General features: G+C 39.3%; 1 protein-coding gene across 4 annotated transcripts; it reads left to right on the top strand.

Annotated features, from left to right (window-relative positions):
• The first annotated feature begins 177 nt into the window (after positions 1-177).
• Positions 178-27,529, top strand: LOC116260893 (uncharacterized). 4 transcript variants are annotated; one of them, XM_050079547.1, is made up of 17 exons: positions 178-363; positions 492-555; positions 1,388-1,496; positions 3,041-3,103; positions 3,595-3,695; positions 7,553-7,619; positions 7,747-7,818; positions 10,212-10,370; positions 11,554-11,627; positions 11,721-11,815; positions 12,914-13,036; positions 21,373-21,470; positions 22,203-22,340; positions 22,462-22,509; positions 23,320-23,434; positions 26,766-26,863; positions 27,300-27,529. In XM_050079547.1, exons 1-17 carry the CDS (start codon positions 285-287, stop codon positions 27,378-27,380), a joined length of 1,584 nt encoding a protein of 527 aa, XP_049935504.1. In that variant the 5' UTR covers positions 178-284; the 3' UTR covers positions 27,381-27,529. The 4 variants fall into 4 exon arrangements, with proteins under 4 accessions (XP_049935504.1, XP_049935503.1, XP_031495276.1 ...); XM_050079546.1 differs by having other exon boundaries at positions 180-363; positions 27,294-27,529; XM_031639416.2 differs by having other exon boundaries at positions 183-363; positions 12,929-13,036; positions 27,294-27,529.

Genomic DNA, 27,529 nt, shown 5'->3' with positions numbered 1-27,529 from the left:
CGAATTCTAGTAGTAAACTCGTCTCGCTGCCAATGAAGTGGCGTGTCGCCTTAAAACTATTTCCATCGCTCTTGGATTAAAAAAAACAGCATCCTCGTGTCTCAAGGACGAGTCGTACCCTTACTTCTGTGATCCGTGAGTCGAAAGGAAGGACAGGTCGGTGACTACAAATGGCGGAGCCAGCGCCGGCTGCTATAGTGACCGATACTGTAAGGTGGGGACACGAAACAACTTCTCTCTCTCTCTCTCTCTCACTGCGAGATTGATTTTGGAAGAAGAGGAGGATGGTGGATGCTATAATGGAGGATGTTCCCGATTTACCTGTCCTTTTAAAAGCTTCCGCTGAGTTTGCTTCATATCCTGGTATGTCCCGCTTATCTTATTGTTCGATTCTTTCTGCTACCTTTTGCATTTTATTTTCCTACAGATTAGTCCCTTGGTTGAGTTTTCACGTCGTGTTTCTGGAAAACTTTCGCAATGGGCTGGATTAGGTCAACATAGTGACGCTTCCGTCAAGGAATTCCTCGACCGGTTCCCTCTTCCTCTCATCTTCAGGTAATCGTCCTTCTTGCTCACCAGTCTTCCAGAAACACAGTAAGGGAATGGTATTTGAGACAAAGTGGTTGTTAAAAGTCTTCTTTGGAGTTAATAAGTACTCATATTGATGTTCATCACTATCTTTCGATTGATGTAGTTAGCGCGTTCTATTGGATGATTGGGCGTCAAAATTGTAGGTTTTGGAGTGAAAATCGATGAAAACAAAGAACTTTTTTGGTGCGTGACGAGCTTTATGCCCTAAGGAGTAAGGAGGGAAAATTTATCGCTTTTAGTTGCCGTTTAGAACACAGGATGAGTAAAGAGACACTTCACAAGAAGTCTTTGGTACAATGGGTTATTTCAAGACTTGCACACAGAGCAGGTTCTATGTTAAAAAACCCCTTGCCTTCTTCCAATATGCATTTCAACAGGAAAAAAAAAGTAAGCTGAACCACCTAGCTGAATTTGAGGATAAGCTAGGGTGGTCGAGTTCGAGCTGCAGCACTCATGCTGTACTCCAGATCGAGCTCGGCTGGAGATAGGTTTATTAAGACTTGAGTTGAGATTGAGTTTCCAAGCTGGGTTTAAATTTGGATCATCTTCAGGGCTCAAAATTGGATCATCTTCAGCACTATTTGTTACTATTATGACTTTAGTACATTTTCTCCTGCTTTAATTTCAAAATATTGTAATGATAGATTTATGACAGAGTTCTTTCTGTCATCACCGCATTATAGCATGATAGTAATTCATGTTTTGCAGTATTTGTTATTTATTTATCCATTTTCATTTGATTCATGTTTGACAATTTTAGGCTATTTGTCTCTAATATCTTGTCTCCTTTCTGTAGTGCTTTAAGTCTGAAATCTGATGTGCCTGGGCTCGAGAGTTCATTGGTATCATGTCTTGAAATGATATTCGGAACAAAGTATGGGATTTCTCATGTTCCAGAGTATATGGTATGTTGTAATTTTCATAATATCTCTTGGTACATCGATCCCATTCTATTAATTTGGTATGTATTAGCTCACAGGTTTTATAGCTCATGAAATAAATCTTTACTGTATTTCTTTTAGTCAGCCTAAATATCTTTGCTTTGATAAACTTTTCCTGTAGTATAATATTTGTCATGCATTTCTGCCAACCTTTTCTACGAGAATGACTCAACATTGTTAACAATCAAATAGTGTATACAGATTCTCAATCTATTCTACATCTTTCCTGTCAAAAAAATAATTTGATTATGTTGCTTGTGGATGCTGGTGCTTGAAGTTTCTAGGAGCAGCCATGTGACAACTGACATGGTTCTTATAGCAAGTACAAATATAAGATTAGATGTTTTGAAGAATGCACTGGTGAAAGTCATACATAGAATGGGTATCAAAAGTGGATAGTCATGCTAAAAGCTGACTGATTCATGGATCCACCCCCCCAAGAGCAGCTTTTGAAAGATGTGGAAAACCTCGTGCTTCAAACTGATTGATAAGATTTGGTCAAAAGTCGTCCAGAAGTAATAATTTTGTCATGGCTATAGTAGTCAGATCAGGGTGGATATTAACAAATTATATAAAAAAGTTGCCTTGCAAGATTGCATGGTCGATGCCCATGTTGCTGACAGTAGAACCTGGAATTGTTCAACCAGTCTTGATACAGTGCAAACATTCATATTTTCAACTCAAATTCTTACACATTAGAAATGCAAATATCAAAATCAATTATTATTTTGTTTTTGAATTATGTTTTTGTCTGATACAAAGAACCAGAGAGAATATGCCTAATCTCTTTCTGCTGACTACAGTCAACAGTCAAATGACTGTAGATATCTGTCTGGAAATTGAACCCAAGTCAGCTTTTACTGGAATGAAGGCATGTGATACCAACCATTACTGAACTTGCTTTTCTAATATTTTTCCTATTTCGTCACAGCAGAAGCAGGTATTTTTATTGTAATTTTGAACTGCAGTAGAACCATGTTCTCTGACTTGCCAAAAACTTTTGAAGCTATAGAATGTCCACATAGTTATTCACTAATGACTAGTGTGCTAGGCTGCTAGCATACATGATTCACTAAACTAGTCGTTAAAAAGTTAGCAAATTAGACTTAATAAGGTGTCAGATGATATGATTGTTTTGTTGTAAGTTGTAAAGTGTACTGTGAACATGACTCAAGAGTGTATACGTGGTTTGCATGCAAAATCAATGAACTAGTTGGGAATTGCTTACTCTCTCTCTTTCTCTCTCTCTCCCCCCCCTTCTCTCTCTCTTTTGCTTTCTTGATATTTGTGTGGTACCCCAGATAAATGAACCGGCTTTTGCGTTCCTATATTGTATTTTCTACTGCGTTTTAGGCAGGAAACATCTATTGCACTCAAAAATATTCTTTGGTGATGTTCCAACAGCAATCAATCTATTATCAGAATTCTAGGAAATTTTTATGTCATCAAAATTCATGGGGTCTTCCTTAATTTTTCTGTTTGTGTTTCTTTGTTCAATTTGTTTGCAGCCTTTTGTATGTGTTGGGCTTAGCGCACAATCGCAGGCGGTCAGGTGTTTAGCATGCAAAGCTGTACGTTCACAATAGTAAGCCTTTGTTCCAGTTTGTATATACAATTGCAAATTTTTCCACTAATTTCACTCTTTTCTTTAATCTAATCACATTATTATTATATGGAGTTATGAAGTGTGTGAATTCAGCTGTATCTTGTTAATTCTAAATTTGTGGATAATAATTTAGTTTTATGAAATTTACCATTCAGTTCTTTTTCTTTTGGGATAACAAGAGGGCTTGCCTATAGAGCAGAGTTGACTACTGATTCAAGAGTTCTAGCAACATCCCATTTCTTATTTATGTCTCTACATCAAGGTCAAATCTCTTCTATGTATCTCTGAGGAGCTAAGGCCATCGTGTTCTTACATGAACTGTAAAGGCTTTACACATGATGCTTTTCGCTAGCTATACTTATTCGTAATTAAAGGATTTTGCTTATATAGATAAAATGAGATGAATATTAGTCATCTGTTTTTTAGGACTGAAAATAATTGGGCGCTTGACTTCAGGTTGCAAACTTTTTGGAGAATGATTGTACAGATGGTAAAGCTGCAGAGCTCGCTAATAGTCATGGTGCATATCCGTTGCTTATTGATTGTCTTCTTCATGGGTATGGAGTTTATATCTACTACTCTGTCAGTATGGTGACTTTTCCAAGCAACAGACTGTTGATGTTACCATTTCCTGGTGTTCTATTTATCGAGCATTATATTGTTTAGGCTTTTACATAATGATCTGCACTTTAAGTTGTAGTTTGTGTTACTTAATTTTTTCTTCAGTGGTTTTCTTATCTTCTTTTTATGGTTGATTTTTGCCTGTTGGCTTGATATTTAAGTACTGATGGTACAACACTACAATTCCTTTTTGAACTATTCCAACAATGTTATTGTAGAAATAAAGCATGCACGAGAGTAGAAGAAAGCACACCAAGGTAACGTGGAAAACCCTCAACACGAGGGAAGAAAAACCACGGGTGAGGAGGTCTGACGCCCACTAGCAGCCAGACACTCTCTCTCTTAGAAACTTCATTTTCTCAAAGATTAGGGTTTACAGAGATATAAGTAGTCCTAATTAGGACAAACCGGATCGGGTAAGGATCCAGACCCAGACAACAAAACCCGTCAACACTCCCCCTCAAGTTGGGCATACATATCAAACATGCCCAACTTGGATACATTTCTCTCAAATGGAGTTACACTTAAGGCCTTGGTTAGGATATCAACAGTTTGGTCTTCAGAATTCATGTATGGTAGCGTTAATTCCTTAGGAAGACGAGTCAGCCATGATCACAAATCAGAAGCGCCTGTCACGGGGTAGAGTGTTGTGGATCAACGGCAGAAGCGGTGTGAGCAACAGGAGCGGCAGGACGCGGCGGAAGCAGCAACGTCGGGTGGCAGAGCACTGATGGCGGCAGCAGAGAACGACAGACAGATCACTGACGGCGGTAGCAGAGAACAACGGCGGTGGTAGGGAGCAGCGGACAGGGAGAATCCAGTGGAAGCAGATCACTGGACGAAACTGAGGGAGCAGGTTGCCGAAAAACAGAGTGGCAGGAACAGGGGCTTCGTGCGTCGGGTGCCAGAAAACCAGGGGAGGAACGCCGGAAAAACGGAATTAACAAGGTCGGACGGAACCTGACGGAGGCAGAGGCAGAGCGACGCTGGGTGGGTTGTCGCTGGACGTAGGCGTCGGGCGAGGTGCAACAGCGCAGCACAGGCGTCGGGTGCAACGCACGAGAGAGGCTCCTGGTGCGTGCGGTGAACAGTGCCGGGCGATGATGAACAGTGACAGGAGATGCTCCTGGTGCGTGCGCTGAACAGTGTCGGGCGAGTCCTCCTCCAACACGAACCAAAACGAATGACCCACCAATAACGCCGGAACAACCTGGCTCTGATACCATGTAGAAATAAAGCATGCACGAGAGTAGAAGAAAGCACACCAAGGTAACGTGGAAAACCCTCAACACGAGGGAAGAAAAACCACGGGTGAGGAGGTCTGACGCCCACTAGCATCTAGACACTCTCTCTCTTAGAAACTTCATTTTCTCAAAGATTAGGGTTTATAGAGATATAAGTAGTCCTAATTAGGACAATCCGGATCGGGTAAGGATCCGGACCCGAACAACAAAACCCGTCAACAGTTATGTTAAATTGTTAGTACACTGCAAATTTTCTCAGCTTGAATCGGTACCTACCAAAGGTAAGGCATTAGAGAATGGTACAGTCTTTCTTTCATTCTGCTGGAGAGGGTTCTGCACCTTGCTCTTGTATATCCTGATTCTGCCTTATGTCATATGGGTACGGTTATGGGGTATGGGTGCCAGTGGGAGTGCTGGTACGGGTGCATAACAATTTCCAAAAAGTTGGTTACGAGGACCCATCCATACACACACACATATGGATAGATATATGTATAATCATAAGTTTTTAGTTAAATAAACACAAAATCATTGTTTATATTCATAAAAGATATATTATTGAACAAAAAAATACTAAAACATACCCAAAAGGGATTAAAAAAAATACTAAAATATACCCAAAAAAATACAATAATGCTTCTATGACCAGGCCTGCACTCGTACCCGCAGGTCGACATGGGTGCTTGGCCTTTTCAGCCGTACCCATGTTTCATAGGTTCTGCCCTTTGCACAATCTCTAAGCATCAAAATCATGCTAGGAGTGCTGCACCCTGTTCTTGTATGTCCCTATTGTTCCCAAAGGGAACAAACCCTCATAAATTTATCGTGCTCTTGGACGTCGTGGTTCTGCCTTACGTACAATTGCTGATGATCACATATCTGATATGTTAGGAACACTTCTCCACTAAATTAATTTTATCCCTTTTGTTTCCAAGGGGAGCACAGCTCCCCTGAATCTACTCCAGTTTTTGTATAGAGTATAATTGTTCTACTGTGTATGCAGTTAGTTTCTTATGGTTATATGCTTAAGCTTGGGTACACTCAAGAATGGTGGCTGTCAGATGAGGTTGGTTTAGGTCATGTTGGCGACTGAAGAGGACGTATGCCAAAAACCTTGAGTTCCAACTCCCACTTACTCTAGAAACGGGTTTCTCCATATCACAACCTGGATAACCGTAATCTAAGGTGGTCATAGATGTTACAATCAACCATTTTACTTTGTCCTTAAGGTTGGAGTCTCCTTTCTTGATTTCCACTGTTGCCATGCAAGAAATTTGACTCAGCTTTAGCTACGAGGACTACTTGGGTTGCAGAAGTGCTTTGACCTTCTGAACAGTGGCGTGACCAGTATTAGAAAGATTGTCATGTGATGTGAAAGATGAAGATCAATGTCCTTAAGAGAAGTTGAGTAAAGGAAGATTTCAAAAATTTCTCTAATTTTTAAAGTATTTATCTTCAGTTTTTGAAATTCCTGGACTTTCGGAAAGCCACTTACAAGAAAGACTTTGTGACGAACGAAAACTTGTGAGTATGGGCCAAAGCCAAACTAGTAATGGGGTATGTTATGGTCAGTATCCATTCTAAACAGGTGGGATTTTGATCTGCCCAGGTTAATGTCAGCTGGTGACTCTGGCTCCCTTCGTAGTTGCTACTTGCTTGACTTGAAATGGCCTTTCTGGAACATCTTTATGTTCTGATGCATCTACTCTACCATGTACATGTAATGGTTTTATTTAAGAGGCAACCTGAATTAGGCATGAAAGGACAATATATATAGTGGAGGTGCAATCACAATCGTAAGTCTTAATTTCATAGTGCAAATACTGAACAAGAACAGCGTTGCCTAATCAAATGTATCAAGCAACTAAGTAGAGAAATTGAAATTGCAAGCTCAATCTTAAGTCCCTTGTTCAAAATCCATAGTCAAATTTGGCAGAACATCCAACTTCAGAGATATTTACCTAAAATTAGTTTGTTTGTTCAAATTTTTTCCTAAATGATATTTTGTGCTGCCATAACCAAATCTCATTTGACAATATGGTATACATTGTGCCATGTAAGACAGTGAGGTGGGAATAATAGTGAACTGAAAGAATGAAAACTGGTGATTTGCGAATGCTATGAAATCACACCCTACTCCATTCATGATGCACCTACTTCGAGGACAATTGCTATACTAGCACGACTTGCTTCTTTATTTCTTGAAAAAACATTCTATCTTGGAGAGATCTGTACGTATACTACCATATTTCAGTGTCGTTTATATTCAGTTAACATGTTTAAGTAGATAAATAATTGTATTCTACCATTTTGTTGATTCATATATGCAGTGGAGAATATGGTTCCTGTCTTTGATTGTTGAAATATTTAGCAATGCGTTTGGGCTCCCAGCACTTTTTAGATGGCCTTTTCTCCTATTGTGAAGCACATTCATGGATGTGGAGTTAATGTTTTGTATTTGTTGACTTCTAGATCGAGTTTTTTTTTTTTTTGGCAGTTTTGGAAATTAACCTTGTTAGATGATCATCATTTTTCTTGCATTGCTTCAGGGATGAACGAGTATCTGCATCTTCTATAAAAGCTATTATCAATCTCTCAAAGACCGCTCCTGGGATTGTAAGTACCTTTTGTGAACCTTTTTAGTTATGTTCCTTTCATGAGTTGTTAGATTCTTATTTGTTTATGCATTACTGGTTAACAACTGAATTGTGTATATGAACTGCAATACTGTGAACTGTTTCAGGGAGTCATCTTTCCAACAGATGGTGATGACCCTACACATCTCAAAAATGTTGTAGAACATAGCTCATCATCGGTAAGTTGCCTAATGGACTTGTTTGACACTTAAATGTTCTATAGGAATAGGAAGTAGTATATCTTATTTTAGTATTGCTGCTTTAAAATTTAAAAAAGATCTTGGTATATTTGAATATATTTTGTTGACATCAGTTTCCATATGGCTAATATAATAGGGGCAAATACTGTTGTTATTCTGAAAAATAGCCCGTGTTTCTGCAACAATTTTGGAACATGATAGACAACATTTCAAAATATCAATTAGGTCTAATATCTTGTAATATTATTGCATATTTTTTCTTGTTTGATCAGCTATAAAGCATGTAATGTAGCATAGGGTCTTTAGGGACACACTGCATTTGCATGGGCTGGTAGTGTGAGTGCAGATGCTTCCCTGACTTGGGTTGCTGGTGTGAGTGCAGATGCTTCCTGATTTGCTAAATTCAACATCACTTGTGTCAAGTATGCTGAAAGACGATTATGTCTGAAATATGTTCACATTTGGATGCACATCAGGCTCGACTTTCTGTCACACCAGTATGCAGTCAAATCATAATGGATGGGGAGCACATTAATTCAAACTAACCATCAACTAGACCTGTCAATGTTAACTGATCTTATATATCCATTCTTTCGAGCATTAAGAAGGAGAGAATGCTAGAACTATCTTTATAAGCTGAATTTTTTTACTCAAAAGTATTCAGAGATTATAGAGACCAGAGGGTGTCCCATATATAATGTGCTGTTGAAAATAAAAAAGAAAATTTCGGGCATTTTCCAAAGGGTGAAGTTTTGCATAGGTCGAAGATCCACATCCTGTATTTAGGTGGGGTGACCTTAATGAATAGCAGTATAACTTGGAAATTCTTTCGAAAGTTTTGAATATATGTTAGTTAGAAGGGTTGACTAATTATACACCGTAATGAAAAAAATGAAAGAACCAAAACGCCAAACTTTTGATCTTTTTCTTGGATGGTTTAGACACGCTACGTGCTGACTTATCGTTGCAAATAATGACTTCAATTGAGTCATATGATTTCAGGGCATTCTTATTTTGGATGGTTTCCGTACTTATGTTAATGCACTGTGTCCTTAACTTTTATTCTCAATATATTTTTACTTAGTGAGCATTAAATCTTTTTTTCAGGTTCACATAATGAAAACAGGAAAGCAAACGTGTTGTATCTAAGCATTTAATGAGTAATACATAATGTAATAACATGTAAGGTTGAACTTGAAATGCTTGGTTTCACCTTTGGCCAACTTGAGGGGGTTTGGTCAGTTCAATCCCAGTTTGTTCCAAAAAATTGGGCTATATGTATGTAGCCTGACATCCAACCTTTTTGGAAAATGCTGTGCTCAGATTTGCACTCTGTGCCTGTACCTTTACCTTTCTGATCTTGGGAGCATGTTGTTTTGGTGGTACTTGATGGCTTCTGTTGTTATTTATATGGCATTCTTTTTGTCTTCAAGAAAGAATTTATGTTTGATTGTCATCTGAAACAAGCAAAACTATCGCAGCATGGGGTTCATTCACAGGAAGCTGTTATCCATATAAAAACATAGTGGAATCCTAGATATACTCGTTTACATGGCAGCTTTCCCTACAGCATATTTTCCAACACGGAATGTCAATCTCATTCAATCACTAGATGAGTTGTTCATGAATTGCTGCTTAAACTACCAGTGTCGAGAAAGTGAAGAGGTTGAACATTTATCTGGCACACTTGGTTACTAATGCATGATGGCTCATTTAGGGGGAAAACACATAAGGCTTTTCATTACTTAATGCAGCTAGGGAGGAACAAATGGGTACCTTCAGAGTTCATCTGGTGCAATTTCTTTAATCAAATTCTTTTCTCTTGGAAAACAATGAAAGATTGACATGTAAAATTAGCCTGCATCTCGTGGGCTGTTTTTCACCACTAATGAAAGTTCTCACATACTCCAACACGGAGGAAAAGTCATTTTGCAGTTCCCTTGAGAAAAATATTTTTGTAGATGTTAGATAACTAATCCACTGTGATCACCTTGTTTTTCAAACAATTTCACCTAAGGAGGTCAACCTGTACTGGAGGCAGCTGTATTCCTATTCTTTTAATCAACTATGATTGCAATGGGAATTCATAGATAGATTTCTGATTCTATGGATGGTTGAGCATATTACTGACAACAAGAATTATCATGATTCCAATTATGAAAATTTGCATGCCCCTTGTGATGGTTGAATGCTATGAGTTGCATCCTTGTTGTTTTGTGGCAGCAATTTTTTTTTTCATCTTTATGATAAATTCTTCATTTACTTTTAGTCTTTTGCTTCCTCTCACAGCTTCTACTTCTGCACAAACAAATCATGCAAGTTGTTTTTTTGTATAATTGACAGTCTATGGTGTTTTCATATGTTCTTTTCAGGCACGTATTCGGGTGTTTTCACTCATTGCAAAACTGTTTTCTACTTCAGCTGCTGCTTCAGCAATTCACAGTTCTGGTCTTCTTGATCTGTTGGTGGCAGAAGTCAAAAACTCAAATGATGTTCTTATGACTCTAAGCACTCTTGAGGTTTTGTATGAGGTAGTATTTTCCTTTTCCCTTTTCCAGATGTTTTATCTTGTTCGTTTTAGTCATCTGCATTGACATGATTTTTGGATCTCATTAGTTCTCTTTGAAAGCTCATTTTGTTGATGTAGCTTGAGTGTTGGTTCTTCCTTTTACCAATAGAAAGGTCATGCAGCTATGTTGCTGCAGCCTGTATGCAACCATCATACAGGTGAATGTTGTCTGTGGCTGTGAATGCTATATTTTTTGAAAAATTGGATCGGAGAGTATATGTACTTGTATGAATGGTTCTGCAGGAAATATAAATTAAAATAGATTTGAGAGAGACAGAGAGCGCATGCAAGAGAGAGAGAGAGAAGATGGGCCGTCTACTTCTCTATTTTGGGAGAGAGAAGGGGGATACAACAGACTTGAGCTCCTTTTCCTTTCTCTTTTTCAATGGAGAAGATATCTACCTACTTGCACCTTGTTGGATATTACCATGGGTGCCTGAGTTTGCTTATTGTTAAAGGACATGGTCCCATGGATGTAGAAGTTGTATGTGACTGTACGTCTGAGACACTGAACAAAATTTGTTATTGAAAATCAAAATCATATGGAATTTGTACCCCTAAAAAAGGTTAAGGGCCACAACAGGGTGCTTCTGTAGCCAATAACTTCTCTCCATTACCTGCTTTCACATATAGATTGTAGAGTATTAACTATTAACTGTGCTCGGGTTTTAAGAAAAGAAATCTACCTGGCAGTTTTTCAGTTTGTATTTGGCAGTGTTTAGTTGATTTAAGAACCACACATGTAATCGTGGTGAGAAGTGTATCAGGTCTGAAATCCTTCCTCTGCCTGTCTCTGGCGACTTTGTCTTGTGGTTTGGTTAAACATTTTTAATGGTCTGAATCTGTCTGATAATCCAGGTGATGAAAAATTACTCCATACTTAGAACTCCCACTGGATTTGGAGTGTTAATTAATTGTTTTGTGGACAGAAAGGATATGGCTGGGAGTAGCATCATGGACTATAATTCCATATTGTGTAGATACATCATTATGTACTCTGACTAGTTGCATTTTTGTTCTCCTGTATGCTGAAATTTGATGGAAGCCCTTGCCTCCATGATAAGCTTATTTTTGCTTTATCATTTATTTGTTGATCAAATTTCCTTTATTGCTTAATTTGAATAATGTAGTCTTCATAAACACAGGTAGCATCATCACCGCATGGTACACAATATCTTTTAAAGACCACTCTTCTGCAGTTACTAACTTCATTGATCAGGTTTTAACTCGTCATTGCAAACAATTATCAGATGCTTAAGACTATATTCTACCTGGGCATCCTTTATTCGCAAGCTAATGTACTTTGATACAGGAACTCAGCTGAGTCTGTTTTGCGATCAAGAGCAATTATGATATGTGGAAGATTGCTTTCTTCTGATGATATGTTCACGATAATTGGTGAATCTAGTAAGTATATAGCTTCCAACTTTCATATATGAGGTGTTTACTAGGTAGATGTAGTTTGTGTCCTCAGGCTTCAGGTCATGGTTGAAGGGCAGCTGAAGCAAATAACTGCAATTATAAGAAAAGTTTTTTGCTTGAAGTGGTTAGTAAATTGCTGTCTCTGTTTCTTACTATGTTATGCATTGTCAAAGATAGGAACTAACTCAAACATTGAATCATCTAATGTCAGGATAACATACTATGAGTATGAGTAGAATCTTGTAGGAGCATATCAACTAAGAATAAAACGCTTATTAGGCATGAAAATTAAGCTGATAATTAAAAAAATGAAGGTAAATTGTTCACAAAATTTACGATATAGTACAAGTTATACCAGCATATGTAAAACTACAATGTCCAAGATCTAATGCTTACCAGCCAATTTTTTCAAAAATCTAGCAGATACAACCACCGGGCTTGTCCTTATTATTACTTTTTTGCCACATCCTCCTTTTTTTTTGTCTTTCTACATTGTTGAGAAGGAAGAATCAGTTATGTTTATAGTAATCTCCACCATACTGCCTGCCCACTAAATGTTCCAGTATTTGGAGCTTCTACTGTTTTGGTAAACTACTACTTTTCTTGTAAACTAGTGGGTGAGCTCAAATCTCATGTTGGATAGCATACTTCTCATTTGTGTAAAACTGATGATACTATGGTGATGCTTATATGAAGAATTTTTTATTTGGTTGTGGCTCTGAAGTCTACGGTTGCCTTTAAAAGAAAACGGCATACTAATGACTTGACTTGTAAAGTATCTTATCGATCTAAAGCTACACTTTTCATCAATTGGAAATTTGGACATATCGAGGTGTTTTTGTGTCATTTGATGAATGGTGTGTTTCTACTACTGCTTGCATGATTTATCAAATTGCAAGCAATGGCTGGATAATGCTCATGACCTCTGTGTCATGCTTATGTCTTAACAATACTAGTTGAACTGAACTTGGTATTTTTCCAGAATTGTACAATGTTTTAATACGATAAAAATTAACTTTCATTTCTAACAGGTTGGTTGATCTTTTGAGTATCTGCATTTTTTCAGTAGTGACTTTTTATTAGCACCTATTGTGTCAGGTATTGGAGATGCTCTATCTGCGATTAATGGAATTTTGGAGAATTTGGAAAGTGAAGACTCAGATGAATGCTCAAGTGCAATCGATAGCCTAGGCCAGATTGGAGCTTGTAAGTTTATAAGCTATATGGCTTGATTTTTAAACAAATTTTCTTTTTGATTCTTTGGCTTTTAATTTATCTTGAAGTTGATAATTTGTCTTCTGGATCTTCCCATAAAGTTGTTGTTTGGAGGTTTCTTTTGGATTTGCATATTTGGAGATATTATACATGGTTTTTTGGCTTATAGTATGTAATATTGTCTTTCATAAGTTATATTACGTGAGTGCATTGTAATTACTTGATCTCATATGAGTGAATTCCTTGGAAGGTTTGGAAGCCTATTGTGTACAAACCTGTATATAGGTTTAATATGAGTTATATACTTATGTTGTATAAACTTGTATGCTTTAGCAGTAGTTTATGATCAGTATTTGAACCGATTTCATTACTAGTTAGTATCAGTGTTATGAATATCATTGAGAAGGGGCAACAATTTCCCCTTAATTGTGAAGTATAAGCCTTAAAGTAACAAATTATAGGTGCTTATCAAAATGATTTTGAAGATTATGAAAGACATTTTAAAAATAAGTATCATGTTCTGTGAATGAAATATTAGATATTCATAGTCAAAATAACTATCTTCATGTTCAAGCTCGTGGAATGCTTTAGTGCAATAACTCGATCCATCCAATTGTGCAACACAAAGCCCACCGTTCAAGTAAATAATAAAATAAATTTCTAGTGACAGTTACATATTTGCCCAAAATTGTTCTATTATGAGCATCAAGTCCCAAACTTTTTGAAAAACTTGAGTCATACTCAATATTGCAATGAAAAAAGAAAAACAAAAATGGTGGTCCAAAAAGAGAAATGCATATGACAGAAACTATGAGCTGCCGGCCTCTTCTTGTGGTGCCCATCTTCAAAATCAGGTTAGTTAATGTTACAATGAGGTATCCATGTAAATGAGTCCTTTGCATCTTCATTCTTGTATGCAGACAGAAAAGGATAGTATCTTTTTTACTTGAGCACTTGGAGACTCGGTGGTCCTTTGGCATTGCCTTAAGGGCACTGTTGAACCATAACGTGTAGTGGTTTCTTCTACATGTATGTGCTCAATGAGGTTTATGTCAAAATCTGGCTCTTTAAGTGCCTAAGATTGCTAGGCATTAGTCCTTGCCTTTCAGCAATCAACTTATTGCCTGTATCTATGTTATCCACTATCATTGTTGTCCATAGCATCTTTTCCTTTCATCTATCGCTTCCTTACAGCAACACTATTGTGTATTGCAGGCCATTTTGAAAGTATCACAACGTTTTCTCACTTTCTGATCAAATGGTTTTGTTTTTTTTCCCTTTTTCTGGGCAACAAGATTTCACAACATTTTCAAGATGTTGCTCATTGTAGAGATACGAACAAGAAGAAGAGGAAGAGAAGCAATGATCACGATGTAACGTGGAAAACCCTCAACACGAGGGAGAAAAAACCACGAATGAGGAGGAGTTGGTGCCCACTAGCAGCCAGACTCTCTCTCTCTTAAGATTATCATTAACACTTAAGGATTAGGGTTACATGACTTAAGTAGAGCCCAAAACGGGCTACAAGGCGGGTCGGGTATGGATCCGGACCCGAAACCCACAATCTATCAACACTCCCCCTCAAGTTGGGCGTACATATCAAACATGCCCAACTTGGATACATTCCTCTCAAATGAAGCTGAAGGAAGAGCTTTCGTCAGAACATCAGCAGTTTGGTCTTCAGACTTCATGTAAGGTAAGATCAACTCTTTCGCATCAATCCTTTCCCGAATGAAGTGACGATCAATTTCAACATGTTTTGTTCTGTCGTGAAGTACAGGATTGTTGGCTAAGTTGATTGCAGACTTGTTATCACAATACATCTTCATAGGTCCTTCAATTTCTATTCCAATGTCAGTCAACAATATCTTCAACCATAATAACTCTGACACTCCCATAGCAACTGCCCTATATTCTGCCTCTGCACTGGATCTAGAGCAAACATCCTGTCTCTTGCTCCTCCATACAACAAGGTTTCCTCCCAAGTAGACACAGTACCCTGTAGTGGATCGTCTGGTATCACCACAACCTGCCCAATCCGCATCAGAATAGCCCTCGATTTCCACAGTCTCTTGTTTCACATACAGGAGTCCCTTACCAGGATTTTTCTTCAGGTAGCATAGCACTCTGTCCACAGCCTTCAGATGTGCATCGGTTGGCGCATGCATGAATTGGCTCAAAACATTCACCGCAAAGGTGATATCAGGTCTCGTGAGGGTAAGATAAATTAGCTTCCCAACCAAACGTTGATATCTTCCCTTGTCTTCTTCACAGAGAGGCTCTCCATCTCTGAGACTCAACTTGTGCCCAGTGTCAAAAGGGGTAGGAGTAGGTCTACATCCCAATTTACCAGTTTCTTCCAGCAGGTCTAATGTATATTTCCTTTGGTTTAGTACAAGACCAGTACTAGACCTAGCAACCTCCATACCAAGAAAATACCTTAGTTTTCCAAGATCTTTGAGGTCGAATTCTGTAGACAGTAACCCTTTTAGCTTGATAATCTCCTCCTCATCATCTCCAGTAACAATCATGTCATCTACGTAGACGAGCAGGAGAGTAACCTTGCTCTCCTTCTTCTTCACAAACAGAGTGTGATCTCCATTTCCTTGTTTGTATCCATGACGTATCATCACTCTTCTCAGTCGTTCAAACCACGCTCTGGGCGATTGCTTAAGGCCATACAATGCCTTTTTCAGCTTACAACACATTTCTGGTTCTTCATATCCTGGAGGCATATGCATATATACTTCTTCTTCGAGGTCACCATTGAGGAATGCATTCTTAACATCCAGTTGATACATCTTCCACTCCTTCATCACAGCTAGGGATATAACCACCCTCACAGTCTTCATTTTCGCAACAGGAGCAAAGGTTTCCAAGTAATCAATTCCATATTTCTGGCTAAACCCCTTGGCCACAAGTCGAGCTTTATATCTTTCAACACTCCCATCTGGTTTGTACTTGATGGTATACACCCATTTGGATCCAACTAGGTGAGCGGCTTCAGGAATCTTCACCACTTCCCATGTCAAGTTTCTTCTTAGGGCATCTATTTCTTCTTTCATTGCATCGGCCCACTTGGAGTCACTTTGAGCTTCAGCGACAGTCCTGGGAATCACAGCCAAAGAAAGAGTAGAAACAAAACACTTGTAATCTTTCCCAAGTCTGGAATAAGAAACAAAATTACCAATGGGGTGTTGAGTACATGACCTGACACCCTTTCTCAGGGCAATGGGAAGATCGTCATTCTTCTTTTCAACCTCATCATGGGTCTCCACGGTCTCCTCGGTAGGACTTGGTTCATCCAGGGAAGGAGTGGCATTGGGATTGGAAGTAGATCTAGCATCACAAGTCATCACCTCTGTCCGAGTACCTCGTCTAGAGTAGAACTGTCCAAACAACTGAGGGCCTTCCTTCTCAATGCTATTGTCACCCCTTTCCTCCTTCTCAGGCACATCAACAGTATTAAGTGATTCTGTTTTCTTGTAGTCCAAAAAATCTATAAACTGAAGTTCCTGTCTCTGAGAATACTCTTCCCTGCCCACAGACTGCTCCCCCTGAAGAGGATTCGCACCAAAGTAAGAGGCATGTTCCAAGAAGGTAACATCCCTCGTAACATAAGCTCGACCAGTAATAGGATCAATACATTTGTATCCTTTTTGCGTAGGAGAGTATCCAACAAAGACACCTTTGATAGACCTAGGATCAAGTTTCTTGACATTTGGACTGTGATCATGGATAAAACATACACAACCAAAAACACGAGGAGGAAGAGGAAATGGTGGACGACTGCCAGGAAGCAACGAGTGGGGAGTCCTACCATTCAAAACACGACTGGGCATGCGGTTAATAAGATAGGCACTAGTAAGAACTGCATCACCCCAATAGTGTTTAGGAAGATTTCTCTGAAACAAAAGAGCCCTGGTGACATTAAGAAGTTGACGATTTTTCCTTTCAGCTACCCCATTTTGAGGGGGGGTGTAACTACAGGATGTCTCGTGAACAATCCCCCGTTGTCTAAGAAACTCCTCAACAGGCCGACACATGTACTCACGGGCATTATCGGACCTGAAAGTTTTAACATTCGCACCATACTGGGTATGCACAAGAAGAATAAATGTCTCGATGATTCGAGGAACCTCGCTGCGGTCTTTTAACAAGTATATAAATGTAGCACGAGAGAAATCATCAATGAAAGTGATAAAGTACTGGAAACCTTGACGGGTATGAATGCCCGAAGGTCCCCATACATCAGAGTGAATCAGAGAAAAAGCTTCATTAGCACAACTAGAAGAAAGAGGGTACGAAGCCCTCACATGTTTGGCAAACTGACAAACATCACAAGAAATGGAAGACACATCAAAGGAGGAACACAAGTCTGGAAACAAATGTTTCAAAATCCCAAAAGGTAAATGCTCAAAACGTTCATGCCAGTACATAAAAGACTGAAGACAATCTTCTCTTCTCTTATCTGTCTTGCGGATCGCTGTCAACAGAGCAGTAGCCACACGTATGGGAAGACGATATAATCCATCAGAAGCTAAACCAATCCCAATCCTCTTCCCTGTCACCAAGTCCTGCAAAACACAACGATCGGCAGAGAATATAAGTTCACAATTCAATTCTTTAGTAAGTCTACTGACTGATAAGAGATTTAAAGGAAACTGGGGAACATGTAAAGCGCCCTGCACATGAAATTTGTCCAACAAGGACAGAGTGCCTTCGCCTGCCACACAGGTAGAGGAACCATCGGCAAGAGAAACACGTTCCCTTCCCGAGGACAACTTATACTCATGAAACAATTTTGGATTACCTGTCATGTGATGAGTAGCACCACTATCGACAATCCATTCCCCCACAGAAGAGTTACCTTGATTGCCAATAGCTGCAAGAGCCTGATTAGCTGTAGTTCCCTCTGAGGTCTCAGTCTTGTTGACATCGAGCCTGCTCAAATAAGCCATTAGTTCACGAAGCTGGTCAGCAGAAATGGAGACTTTTTCTCCACTAGAGGCTTGCACCTCAGACACGGGCGTTCTCCCAGTCAAAGATCTCCCTCTGTTCCCCTTCTTTTCTGGATGAAGATCCCAGCAATAATCCACAGTGTGACCTGTCTTCTTGCAGTGAGTGCACCGGCGAAGAGACCTAGATGGGCCGCCAGGACCACGACTCACGAGAGCAGATCTCTCGTTATAGGGCACAAGTTCCCTCTTCCCTTCTTTTGTAACAAGCCTTCGCTGTTCTTCCGCTTCAACACAGGAGTACACATCTTCAATACTGGACACCTCCCCTGAATTCAAAATCTGACTTCGAACACCTTCAGACTCATCATTTAAACCTGCTAAAAATAGGAACACCCTGTTTTCCCATTCATGAGCAACATAGAGTGCCTGATCATGGGGACAATGCCAAGGAATATCAGAATGATAGTCAAGCTCTTCCCACTTGGCTTTCAAAGCCCCATAGTACTCTGCAACAGACGAGGTCCCTTGTCGAATGCCATAAACTGTCTTCATTACTTGGTAAGTACGAATTGCGGTCTTCTTTTGGCCATACATTTGCTCGAGGACCACCCACATGTCTCTAGCAGTCTTCTTCCGAAGGATAAGGGGCTGAATATCGGCGGAAACGGAATTGACAATCCAAGTTTTCACTTGATTATCCTCAAGAAACCAAGTATGCCACACATCACTTGTTCTTGCTGGTTCGGGGTTGCTCCCATCAATATAGGCCATGCGACCACGGCCAGCAATCCCCATGGTCATAGCAGGCGACCACGAAAAATAATTATCCTTGGTGAGGCGAAGAGTGATGACCTGCATGGGAACATTCTCCGTTCTAAAAGCCCCTATTTCAGTGGGATTGGTGTTGACGGTTGACGAGGAAGAGGCTGCCATAATCACAGACCAGTAGGCAGCAAGAAGCAATCACACGATACAACACCAAAAAACGGACAGAGAGCAGGAAACGGAACCAGGCAAAGCGGCGCGGCGCTGGGCGGGAACAGACCAGGCAGTCGGCGCGGCGCTGGGCGGAAACAGATCAGGCAGAGCGGCACGGCGCCGGAAAAGGACACGACGTTGGGCGGAAAAAGACCGCCGCTGGACAGGTCGTCGTTTGGGCAGGCCGACGCTGGGCGGAAGCGGCTGCGCTAATCAGGGCGTCGCTGGGCCGGTTGTCGCTAGGCGGAGACGGCGGAATCCTGAGCGGCGTTGATCAGGGCGGCGCTGGGCGGAGACGGCGGTGGGACGACAGACGACGCTCGGGCACGAGCGTCGGGCACGGGCGAGACGATGAACAGTGCCGGGCGATTCTCCTCTAACACGGGCAAAAGACAACCAGAAACGCCGGAACTTCACGGCTCTGATACCATGTAGAGATACGAACAAGAAGAAGAGGAAGAGAAGCAATGATCACGATGTAACGTGGAAAACCCTCAACACGAGGGAGAAAAAACCACGAATGAGGAGGAGTTGGTGCCCACTAGCAGCCAGACTCTCTCTCTCTTAAGATTATCATTAACACTTAAGGATTAGGGTTACATGACTTAAGTAGAGCCCAAAACGGGCTACAAGGCGGGTCGGGTATGGATCCGGACCCGAAACCCACAATCTATCAACACTCATATATATATATAGATATGTATGTATATATATATTATGTATATATATATGTATGTATGTATATATATATGTATGTATGTATATATATATGTATGTATGTATATTTGTGTATGTATGTATGTTATATATGTATATGTATGTATGGATGTATCATTCACCTACATGGAAGAGGACGAGGGAGCATATACACCAAGCTCACCTCCATAATTTGACATTGAACATTTTCACAATTTCATTATCATCTTGTGATGTAATACATAACATCTAAAACTTGTTTTTTGATGTGATATCTCATAGACTTATGGACCTTAATACCTTATGGCTTATGAATCTATGGTTATGAAATTATGATATACGTTATGTAATTGTTGACTTGTTGTGCTTTCTAGATTGATATTGTTATGAATTTTGATATTTACGAATGATGAACTGTAACTTTATAGCAATAATAAGTCTATCATTATGTAAAACATGTTTTGTATGAAAAACATATGATTCTTGTTTTTTACTGATTTTTTATGATTTTTTCGAATTCTTTTCCTATTTTTTCTGATTTATTAAAAAAATTTACGATACGACGTATCTTAAAGCCGGAACGATACGGCTTACGATACGCTTTTTACAACATTACCTCCATTCCTACAACCAAGAGACTTTCTTGGGCAGGGAGGTCTGGGAGGAAGTGATGTGTGACCCCTCCCCTTTCTTCCTAACTGCATCAGAAAAGGCAAGAGACTATGTGAAAGTGCCATCATTCACTTTTTTTACAATTTGAATGAGGTATGTCATACTGGAAATTTCAAGATAAACGTACAAATATATTTATATATGTGTTCCTTATACTTTGGTAGTTGTTTGGACTTTGGAGTCTTTGGACATAACATCTCTATATTGGACATCTAATCGACTGTGTACTTGGTGAGTCCAAACCTGCACATCTGTCTGGCCATGTTGCCATGAGTTTAGTGCCTTCCTAGGTAAGTCCTCATGACATAGGTACAAGGTAATTACTCAACAAAAAGGAAAAACCGAGTAAGTTTCTTTGCCTTTGAAAGTGAAAATGTGCTTGCACACCTGAAATTTATGAAAACCCCTTTAGCTTCAACTTTAGACTGGCTATCAATTTGTTCTTTCAAAGGTGCAATTGATCAAGTGTGTACAGGTGCTTAGAGCCTGTACAAAAATCAAACAGGAAAGGGTTCAAGCCTTTTCCCTACTGGTTAAGGTATGTCCCATGTGGTATTGTATCAATTACTGGTTATGAGAGAGACTGCCTGATGAGGATGAAGAATAAGAAAAGTGGAATGAGTAGCAAACTGGGGTGGTACAATGTTAATGTTCATTACTTATTCAAGTTTACTCCCTTAGGTATTAGAAAATTACCTTTGCAATCACCCGTGAAAGGTTATCTTGTGTGACAAGAACAATGTTATCCTTCTGTGCGTGCTCCAATAAAAGGTAGTCTTTGGAAATAGTTGTAGTAGTATCATCACATAATTTGTCGCAAACATGTGCATTTATGCATGTGGACATGCACAGGTATTTGCACATGCACAAGCTTTGCAAGGTTACTTTTCAATTGTTTGTGTTATTTTACTTCCACTTCATCAATTAACCTGTTTAACTTATGAAGTTTTGTAAAGTTAGTCCTTTTTATATTGACTTCTGTCACTTTTACATTCAAGTCTTCACATAATTTATATGTAGCATCTGAAGGAGCTGAACTGTTATTTTCAAGTTCACTTCCCATGGTTAAGCATGTGATAGAGGCAGCATTCAGACGGAAAGACAGGAGTAAGCAGTTAGTGAGTGCCTGCCATTTTGTGCATTTGCCCCTTCCTAATTCTTTCTTTTGTAGGTTTTGATCTTGTTTTTTTGATTTGTTGGCTCATCAAAGACTAAGAGATCTCTTTATTACATGCTTTTACATGTCCATTCAGTGACACAATACTAGGATGTGTGTAGGTTATCTTTAATTCTTATAAGAATAGTTTTCCAAATTTTCTGGACAATGTTCACTTAAATCTGGGACCATTATTTTTTTTTCTTATAGAGGATATATTCAAAAAAGTATGGAGAGAAGCTCTATCACTTTATGTATTCTTTCAGTGTTGAGCTGATGGTAGAGAAGATCAATAACCCATGTCAAATTGGTGATCCATGTATATCTGAGAATATGTTGAATTTAGTTGCAGTCATCAGCCTCATCTTTTCAACACAATCCCCATACGATACTTCCTGCCATGGAAATTAATATTCAGTGCCTTATTTTTTGTAGCATAATACTCTCATTTCATAATTTTAAATAAAATACATTCAGGAGACATATGATGTTTTGAAACTAGGTACCATCGTCACATGGATATTCCTTTTTGGTCCACACCATATCGACTTTTAATACTATTCAGTTGAAATCTTAGAGGTCTATGTGAAAATGGTTATGGACCTAGTTTGCCATTGGTCTTTTTAATGTTTTAAAGTATGTTACTAAAACAGTTATGCCGTAATGCTTGACTGCTCTTTTTATATATAATCAGGCAGCTTTACATGCCCTTGGAAATATTGTCGGTGAAGGTAGACCAGCAGACCGTAAGTTGTTAAGCGATCCTTCGGAAGAGCGTCTTCGTCAGTTGATCTATGAGACAGTTTCTTCTAGTTCCAAACTGACACCATCGGTTGATCCATTGCTATTACCCACTTATTATTTCATATGTGCTTCTGCACAACTGCATGTGTTTGTTTTTTGAGGTTTTGCAGTATGTCACACAAGCGTTTGTTTTTTTGTCGCTTTTGTAGGGGCTGCTTCTTTCAGTTCTGCAACAGGATCCTGAAATTCGGTTGGCAGTAAGCATTCTTTACACTTCACTTTATTTTCAATTACATTTCGAAACATGAACACGTGCACACATGTTTTTTTGTAGTTTGATGTTTTCACATTTATCTTCATTCCTCAACCCCTCCTCTCGTCTGGGCCAACTCAGATGAGATTAAAGTGTCCTAAAATTTTTCCCAAATTTTTTGGTTTAACTGGCCAGGTAGGTCACAGTTCTGGCGTGGGTCATCTTCTTCAGGCCCCATGTTTTCCATGAAGGCTCCCCAGGCTTTAGGAATTCACTCTGGTTATAGCAAGCCTGGATTAAATTGCTTGGACGAGGTCAAATTCATTCTCCCTGGAATTGGATACTTCACCCTGTCTCTGGCCAGTCTATCAACATAATTTCTGCCAAGGATATATGCATCCTAGTTTCTTGTATAAACTTTGCTATACTCAAGTGTGATAGGTTGTGCCAAGCCTTGCAAAGTTGAGGTCCAAGCTATCAGCTGTAAGATCAGGATTTACTCTCAATCTCTTCAGTGAAATTTCCTCCAAGTTTCCTTGTTCTCAAGGAGACTAGTGGTTGTCATTTTAATTTTTTCTTCTTTTCATTTTTAAATCAGATGTCAGCATGAATTTCTGCATATTTAGGATAAGGTTTCCTGACGATGGTGAATGCAAGTTAAAATGCTGATTCATTAGTCTGATGCATAAATAATTTTTCATGTATTGTAAGCACGTGTAGCCAATAAATTTTGTGGTCCTTGTCCTATATCCACGTCGAACCTATTCTTCATAAAAAAATTGACCATTTCCTGAATATCTGTTTTCTATTACAGGCTTATAGAGTGATCACTGGACTTGTTGTTCGGTCTTGGTGCCTTTTGGAGGTTTGCTTGAAGCATGAAATTATAGACATCATTACTGATGCTTACTCGGAGACGACAAAATATGGTTTGTCCTTATAGTTACAGAAATACACCTTTTTTAGATTCCCATCCCTTTTCTTGTTTTTTTTTTCCTTTGATTATCTACTCCTCAGTATAATATTATTCCATGTTTTCATATTGCCTGAAAATGAGAACTGGACTTGATTGAACCATCAAACGCCATGTACCTATACTTTCACCAATTTTATCCTGTCATAGGTTGTGATTTCCACCTATAATTTGGCATTGGGCTTTTGCAGTTCAATTTTTAACTCAGGATATTTATTCATGAATTCTTGAAAAGCATTCGAGAATTTACTCGATATAAATGTTATGGTTCATTGGATTAGCTTAAGCATGTTTACGGCTATAACACTATGTGCACGATCTTTTACTGGAAGCTGTGTAGTGTGTATTATGCTAAGCAGGTGACTCTTGCTCTTTGTACTTGTGTAGTGTGTATTATGCTAAGCAGGTGACTCTTGCTCTCTGTACTTGTGTAGTGTGTATTATGCTAAGCAGGTGACTCTTGCTCTCTGTACTTGTGTAGTGTGTATTATGCTAAGCAGGTGACTCTTGCTCTCTGTACTTGTCTATGGTAAACAGACTCGTTGACTGCATCTAGGGGTATCTTAATCTTTTAACTTAGTTCATTTATTCATATTTCATGGCAACGAGATTGGAAGCTGGATAAACCAGGATATAAATTTGTTGTATACCTTATGGATCCAGAATTCACTGAGGGTTTATTAGGGGCTGTACACAATTTGTTAAAGAGGTAACCACATGCTTGATCATGGCAGAAAACTTGGTGGATTGTTAAGATCACTTCTACTACAAGGACCTACTCTGAACTGGGTTTTTTATTAGTGTAGATATGGTAATAGTTCTTTTTACCATATGTTGCATGGATGCTACAAATAGGCCGCCACAAGCGAGTAAGGTGCCCATTGGTTGCGGCTGCTATGTATCTATATATTGGACCCAAAATAAATCTTCGGTCTTTACATGGTTACATTTAAAAGCATGTGAATCTACCAAAGTGAAACTTCTTTTCTTTTTGGAAGGTTTCCACGGCTAAGGGTGGAGGGACAGGACTTGTAGCGAAGGATGCAAAGATTGATGGTAGAAAGGCATTGGTCAAATTGATGAGGCATGATCATGCACCGGTGAAGGTAAAGTTGAAATAAGGGGATAATGAAGAAGTGGATCATAAAATCGTAGACTTGCTGCTTCAGTCATGAAGGTGGCTGTTTAACCGCTTATCCCAGATGATCATGGCATACAGCTTGGAGGATTGTTAAAATCACCTCTACTACAAATATGTGAATTGGGATCTACTCTGAACCGGGTTTTATAATACTAGTTCTTTTTACCATATGTTACATGGCATACAGCTTGGAGGATTGTTAAAATCACTTCTACTACAAATATGTGAATTGGGATCTACTCTGAACCGGGTTTTATAATACTAGTTCTTTTTACCATATGTTACATGGATGCTACAAATAGGACCACAAGTGAGTAAGGTGCCCATTGGGTGAAGCTGCTATATATCTATATATTGGACCTAGAATAAATTTTCATTCTTTACATGGCTAAGGGCGGAGGACAGGACTTGTAGCGAAGGATGCAAAGATTGATGGTAGAAAGACACTGGTCAAACTGATGAGGGATCATGCACCACTGTAGGTTAAGTTGAAATAAAGGGATAACGAAAAACTGGATCATAAAATTGTAGACTTGCTGCTTCAGTCATGACGGTGGCCGTTTAATCTAACAAGATCAGCTAAATCCAGATTAGCAGTCTGTAAGTTACAATTATACTATATTACTATATACCATTCAAGCATCAGATCCACGAGCTGATCACAAAAAAAGGAAAATCCATCACAACCAATATGATGACAGAAAAACATGTAAGAATCCCAACCAAGCTCAGGAGCATAATGTAAGATTCAAACATAAAAATGTACAAACCAAAGAACAGAAAGATAGAAACAAAAACAAAAAAAAATCAGCAAGGCACAAGAGGAAAATCTGTCGGTAACATGCTTATGAACAAAAATGAAAAATGCTACAAGCACAAAGATAGAAACAAAAATATAGCACATCATAGGATGAGTTGATGACAGCAGAAAAATAAAAAAATCGTCGGAAATCAGCTGGAGCCAGAATGTTCAAAAGAGGGAATCAGCAGTAATTGGGTAAAATGGGTAAATCAAGCTGTGGGGATGGGAAAACCCGTTGTCTAACTAGTAGGTTGGTCGGAAAATGGTGAAATCCGGCTGAAATAGTGTGTGAAGGGCATCAGTTGATGAGGGAGTTGAGGGAACCTCCCTGAACCAAGCGGACATCGAGGAAACCCTGTAGCGTAGGGGGACTGGACCAATCAGGTAGGCATAAAAAAATCGACCAAAGAGGAAGTAGCGCTTGTGAGCTAGTGTTCATCGGCGAGTTTGAGGGCACTGGAAAGAAGACGATTCGCCATCGAGAACCACGATTTGCGGGAAATCTTCATCAGTTGTTGGAAACAAGCTTCTCATGATGCACATGACCAACCGTCTTTGTCGGCTGTCATGCAGCTGAGGGGCTTCAACGAAGCCCTAATACGAGAAATAAAACCCTTGTTCAACAAGGGTTTATGATTTTCAAGTTTAAAAGAAAAATCATTAAAAAGGGGACATATTTGTCCTTCACGTGTCCTGACCGCACCCGACTCATCATTGACCCGAGTTCAGTACGCCTTTGATGCGCCAACTTTGACAACAAGTGCGGCAGACCGCATTGGACACGTGTTGACCATGTCCAGTGCCATGTCGGGCCACACTCGTCCGCGCACGCACACCTGCTTCAGTGCGGGTGTGGTGGCCTGTTAGCTGAATCCTTGTGACATAGTGTTTAATTGTTTATCCCAGATGCATAGGAAGACCTACCTATCCTCACCAATATGGGAAATGGTTTTCAGTTCATCCATAACTAACTGAAACCTGATCGAAGTTGGTTTTGGTTTCTTTAGGTTTTAGACCCAGTTAAAAAATACCTAGCCTAGTTAGTGTCTGAACTTTTCAGCCTATAGGGATCTAGATTTTTTTTTCTGTGCAGTTTCTAAATGTTCTGAATATTTTAAATCCGATATAAAATTGTTCCTGATGAGAACCAAATCTGACTTGGAGCAGCCCACTGATTCTCTTACTTGCAAGTGGGAAGAGAGATATAGTGGTCTTGCATTATTCTTTCGTCTTTTTGTGATGGTGTGTAGCCATTATATGTAGCCTACGTGAGAATGAACTGTCGGTCCTGTTAGATGACAGTGTAAGTTTCCTTTTTTGACTATCTTCTCTTCTGATTTGCAGGCATGGAAGTTCGACATGAGTGTTGTTTGGCCATAGCAAATGCTTTGGCAACTCAACGTGACCTAGACGAGCCTTCACTCTCGGGAGTAGCTTCTAAGGTAGTCGATCTAATTTGCTTTGATTCTTGAAACAACTCTGCAGGACAAAGTTTAATTGTATCCAGTTACACTAGGTTTAGGAAAATTTAATGTTGGAGATTTACCATAAAAATCAATTTCCAAGATGGGGAAAAATGGACAGCTTAGAATCCGTCAAAATAGAAGTCCTTTTGAGGGCATGACATGTTGAAACTGTGTTTGACAAATAAAATGGGAATAATGGGAAAATTTACATGCCAAACAAGATCTGAAGGGCATTTTACATTTTTTGTTTTAGATATTTATAAAGCAAGTTTCCGTAAGTTGTGGAGGTTTAGTACCCATATGTGCTTTTGGAGTGTCCGTGATGTAAGAATTGGAGTCAGTGAGTCTAATTTTACAATCTTGATCGGAGATACCGTTATTTGCATTTACAACGGCGATGGTGCAGGTGCAGGAAGCAGTGAGAAGAGGTCCTTACCATGGCAAAAAACGAGCAGAAGCCCAGCCGGTGGTTGTGCCAGCTGAACGATTCTGAGTTGTAACTTTTTAGTCTTGGTGCCTCCTTGTAGTTAAACCTTTTCTTTGGAATGCTTCCTTGCAAACCTGTTCTGGAGCACAAGTTTTGCATGTCAAAGTATCTGAACTGAACATTTTTGTACAAGGAAGAGTTCTGCTTCTGAAGAA

The sequence above is a fragment of the Nymphaea colorata genome, chromosome 9, assembly GCF_008831285.2.
Source record: "Nymphaea colorata isolate Beijing-Zhang1983 chromosome 9, ASM883128v2, whole genome shotgun sequence".
Lineage (NCBI taxonomy): Eukaryota > Viridiplantae > Streptophyta > Magnoliopsida > Nymphaeales > Nymphaeaceae > Nymphaea > Nymphaea colorata.
Note: the sequence above shows the minus strand (reverse complement) of the source record. Positions and strands in the feature narration are given on the sequence as shown.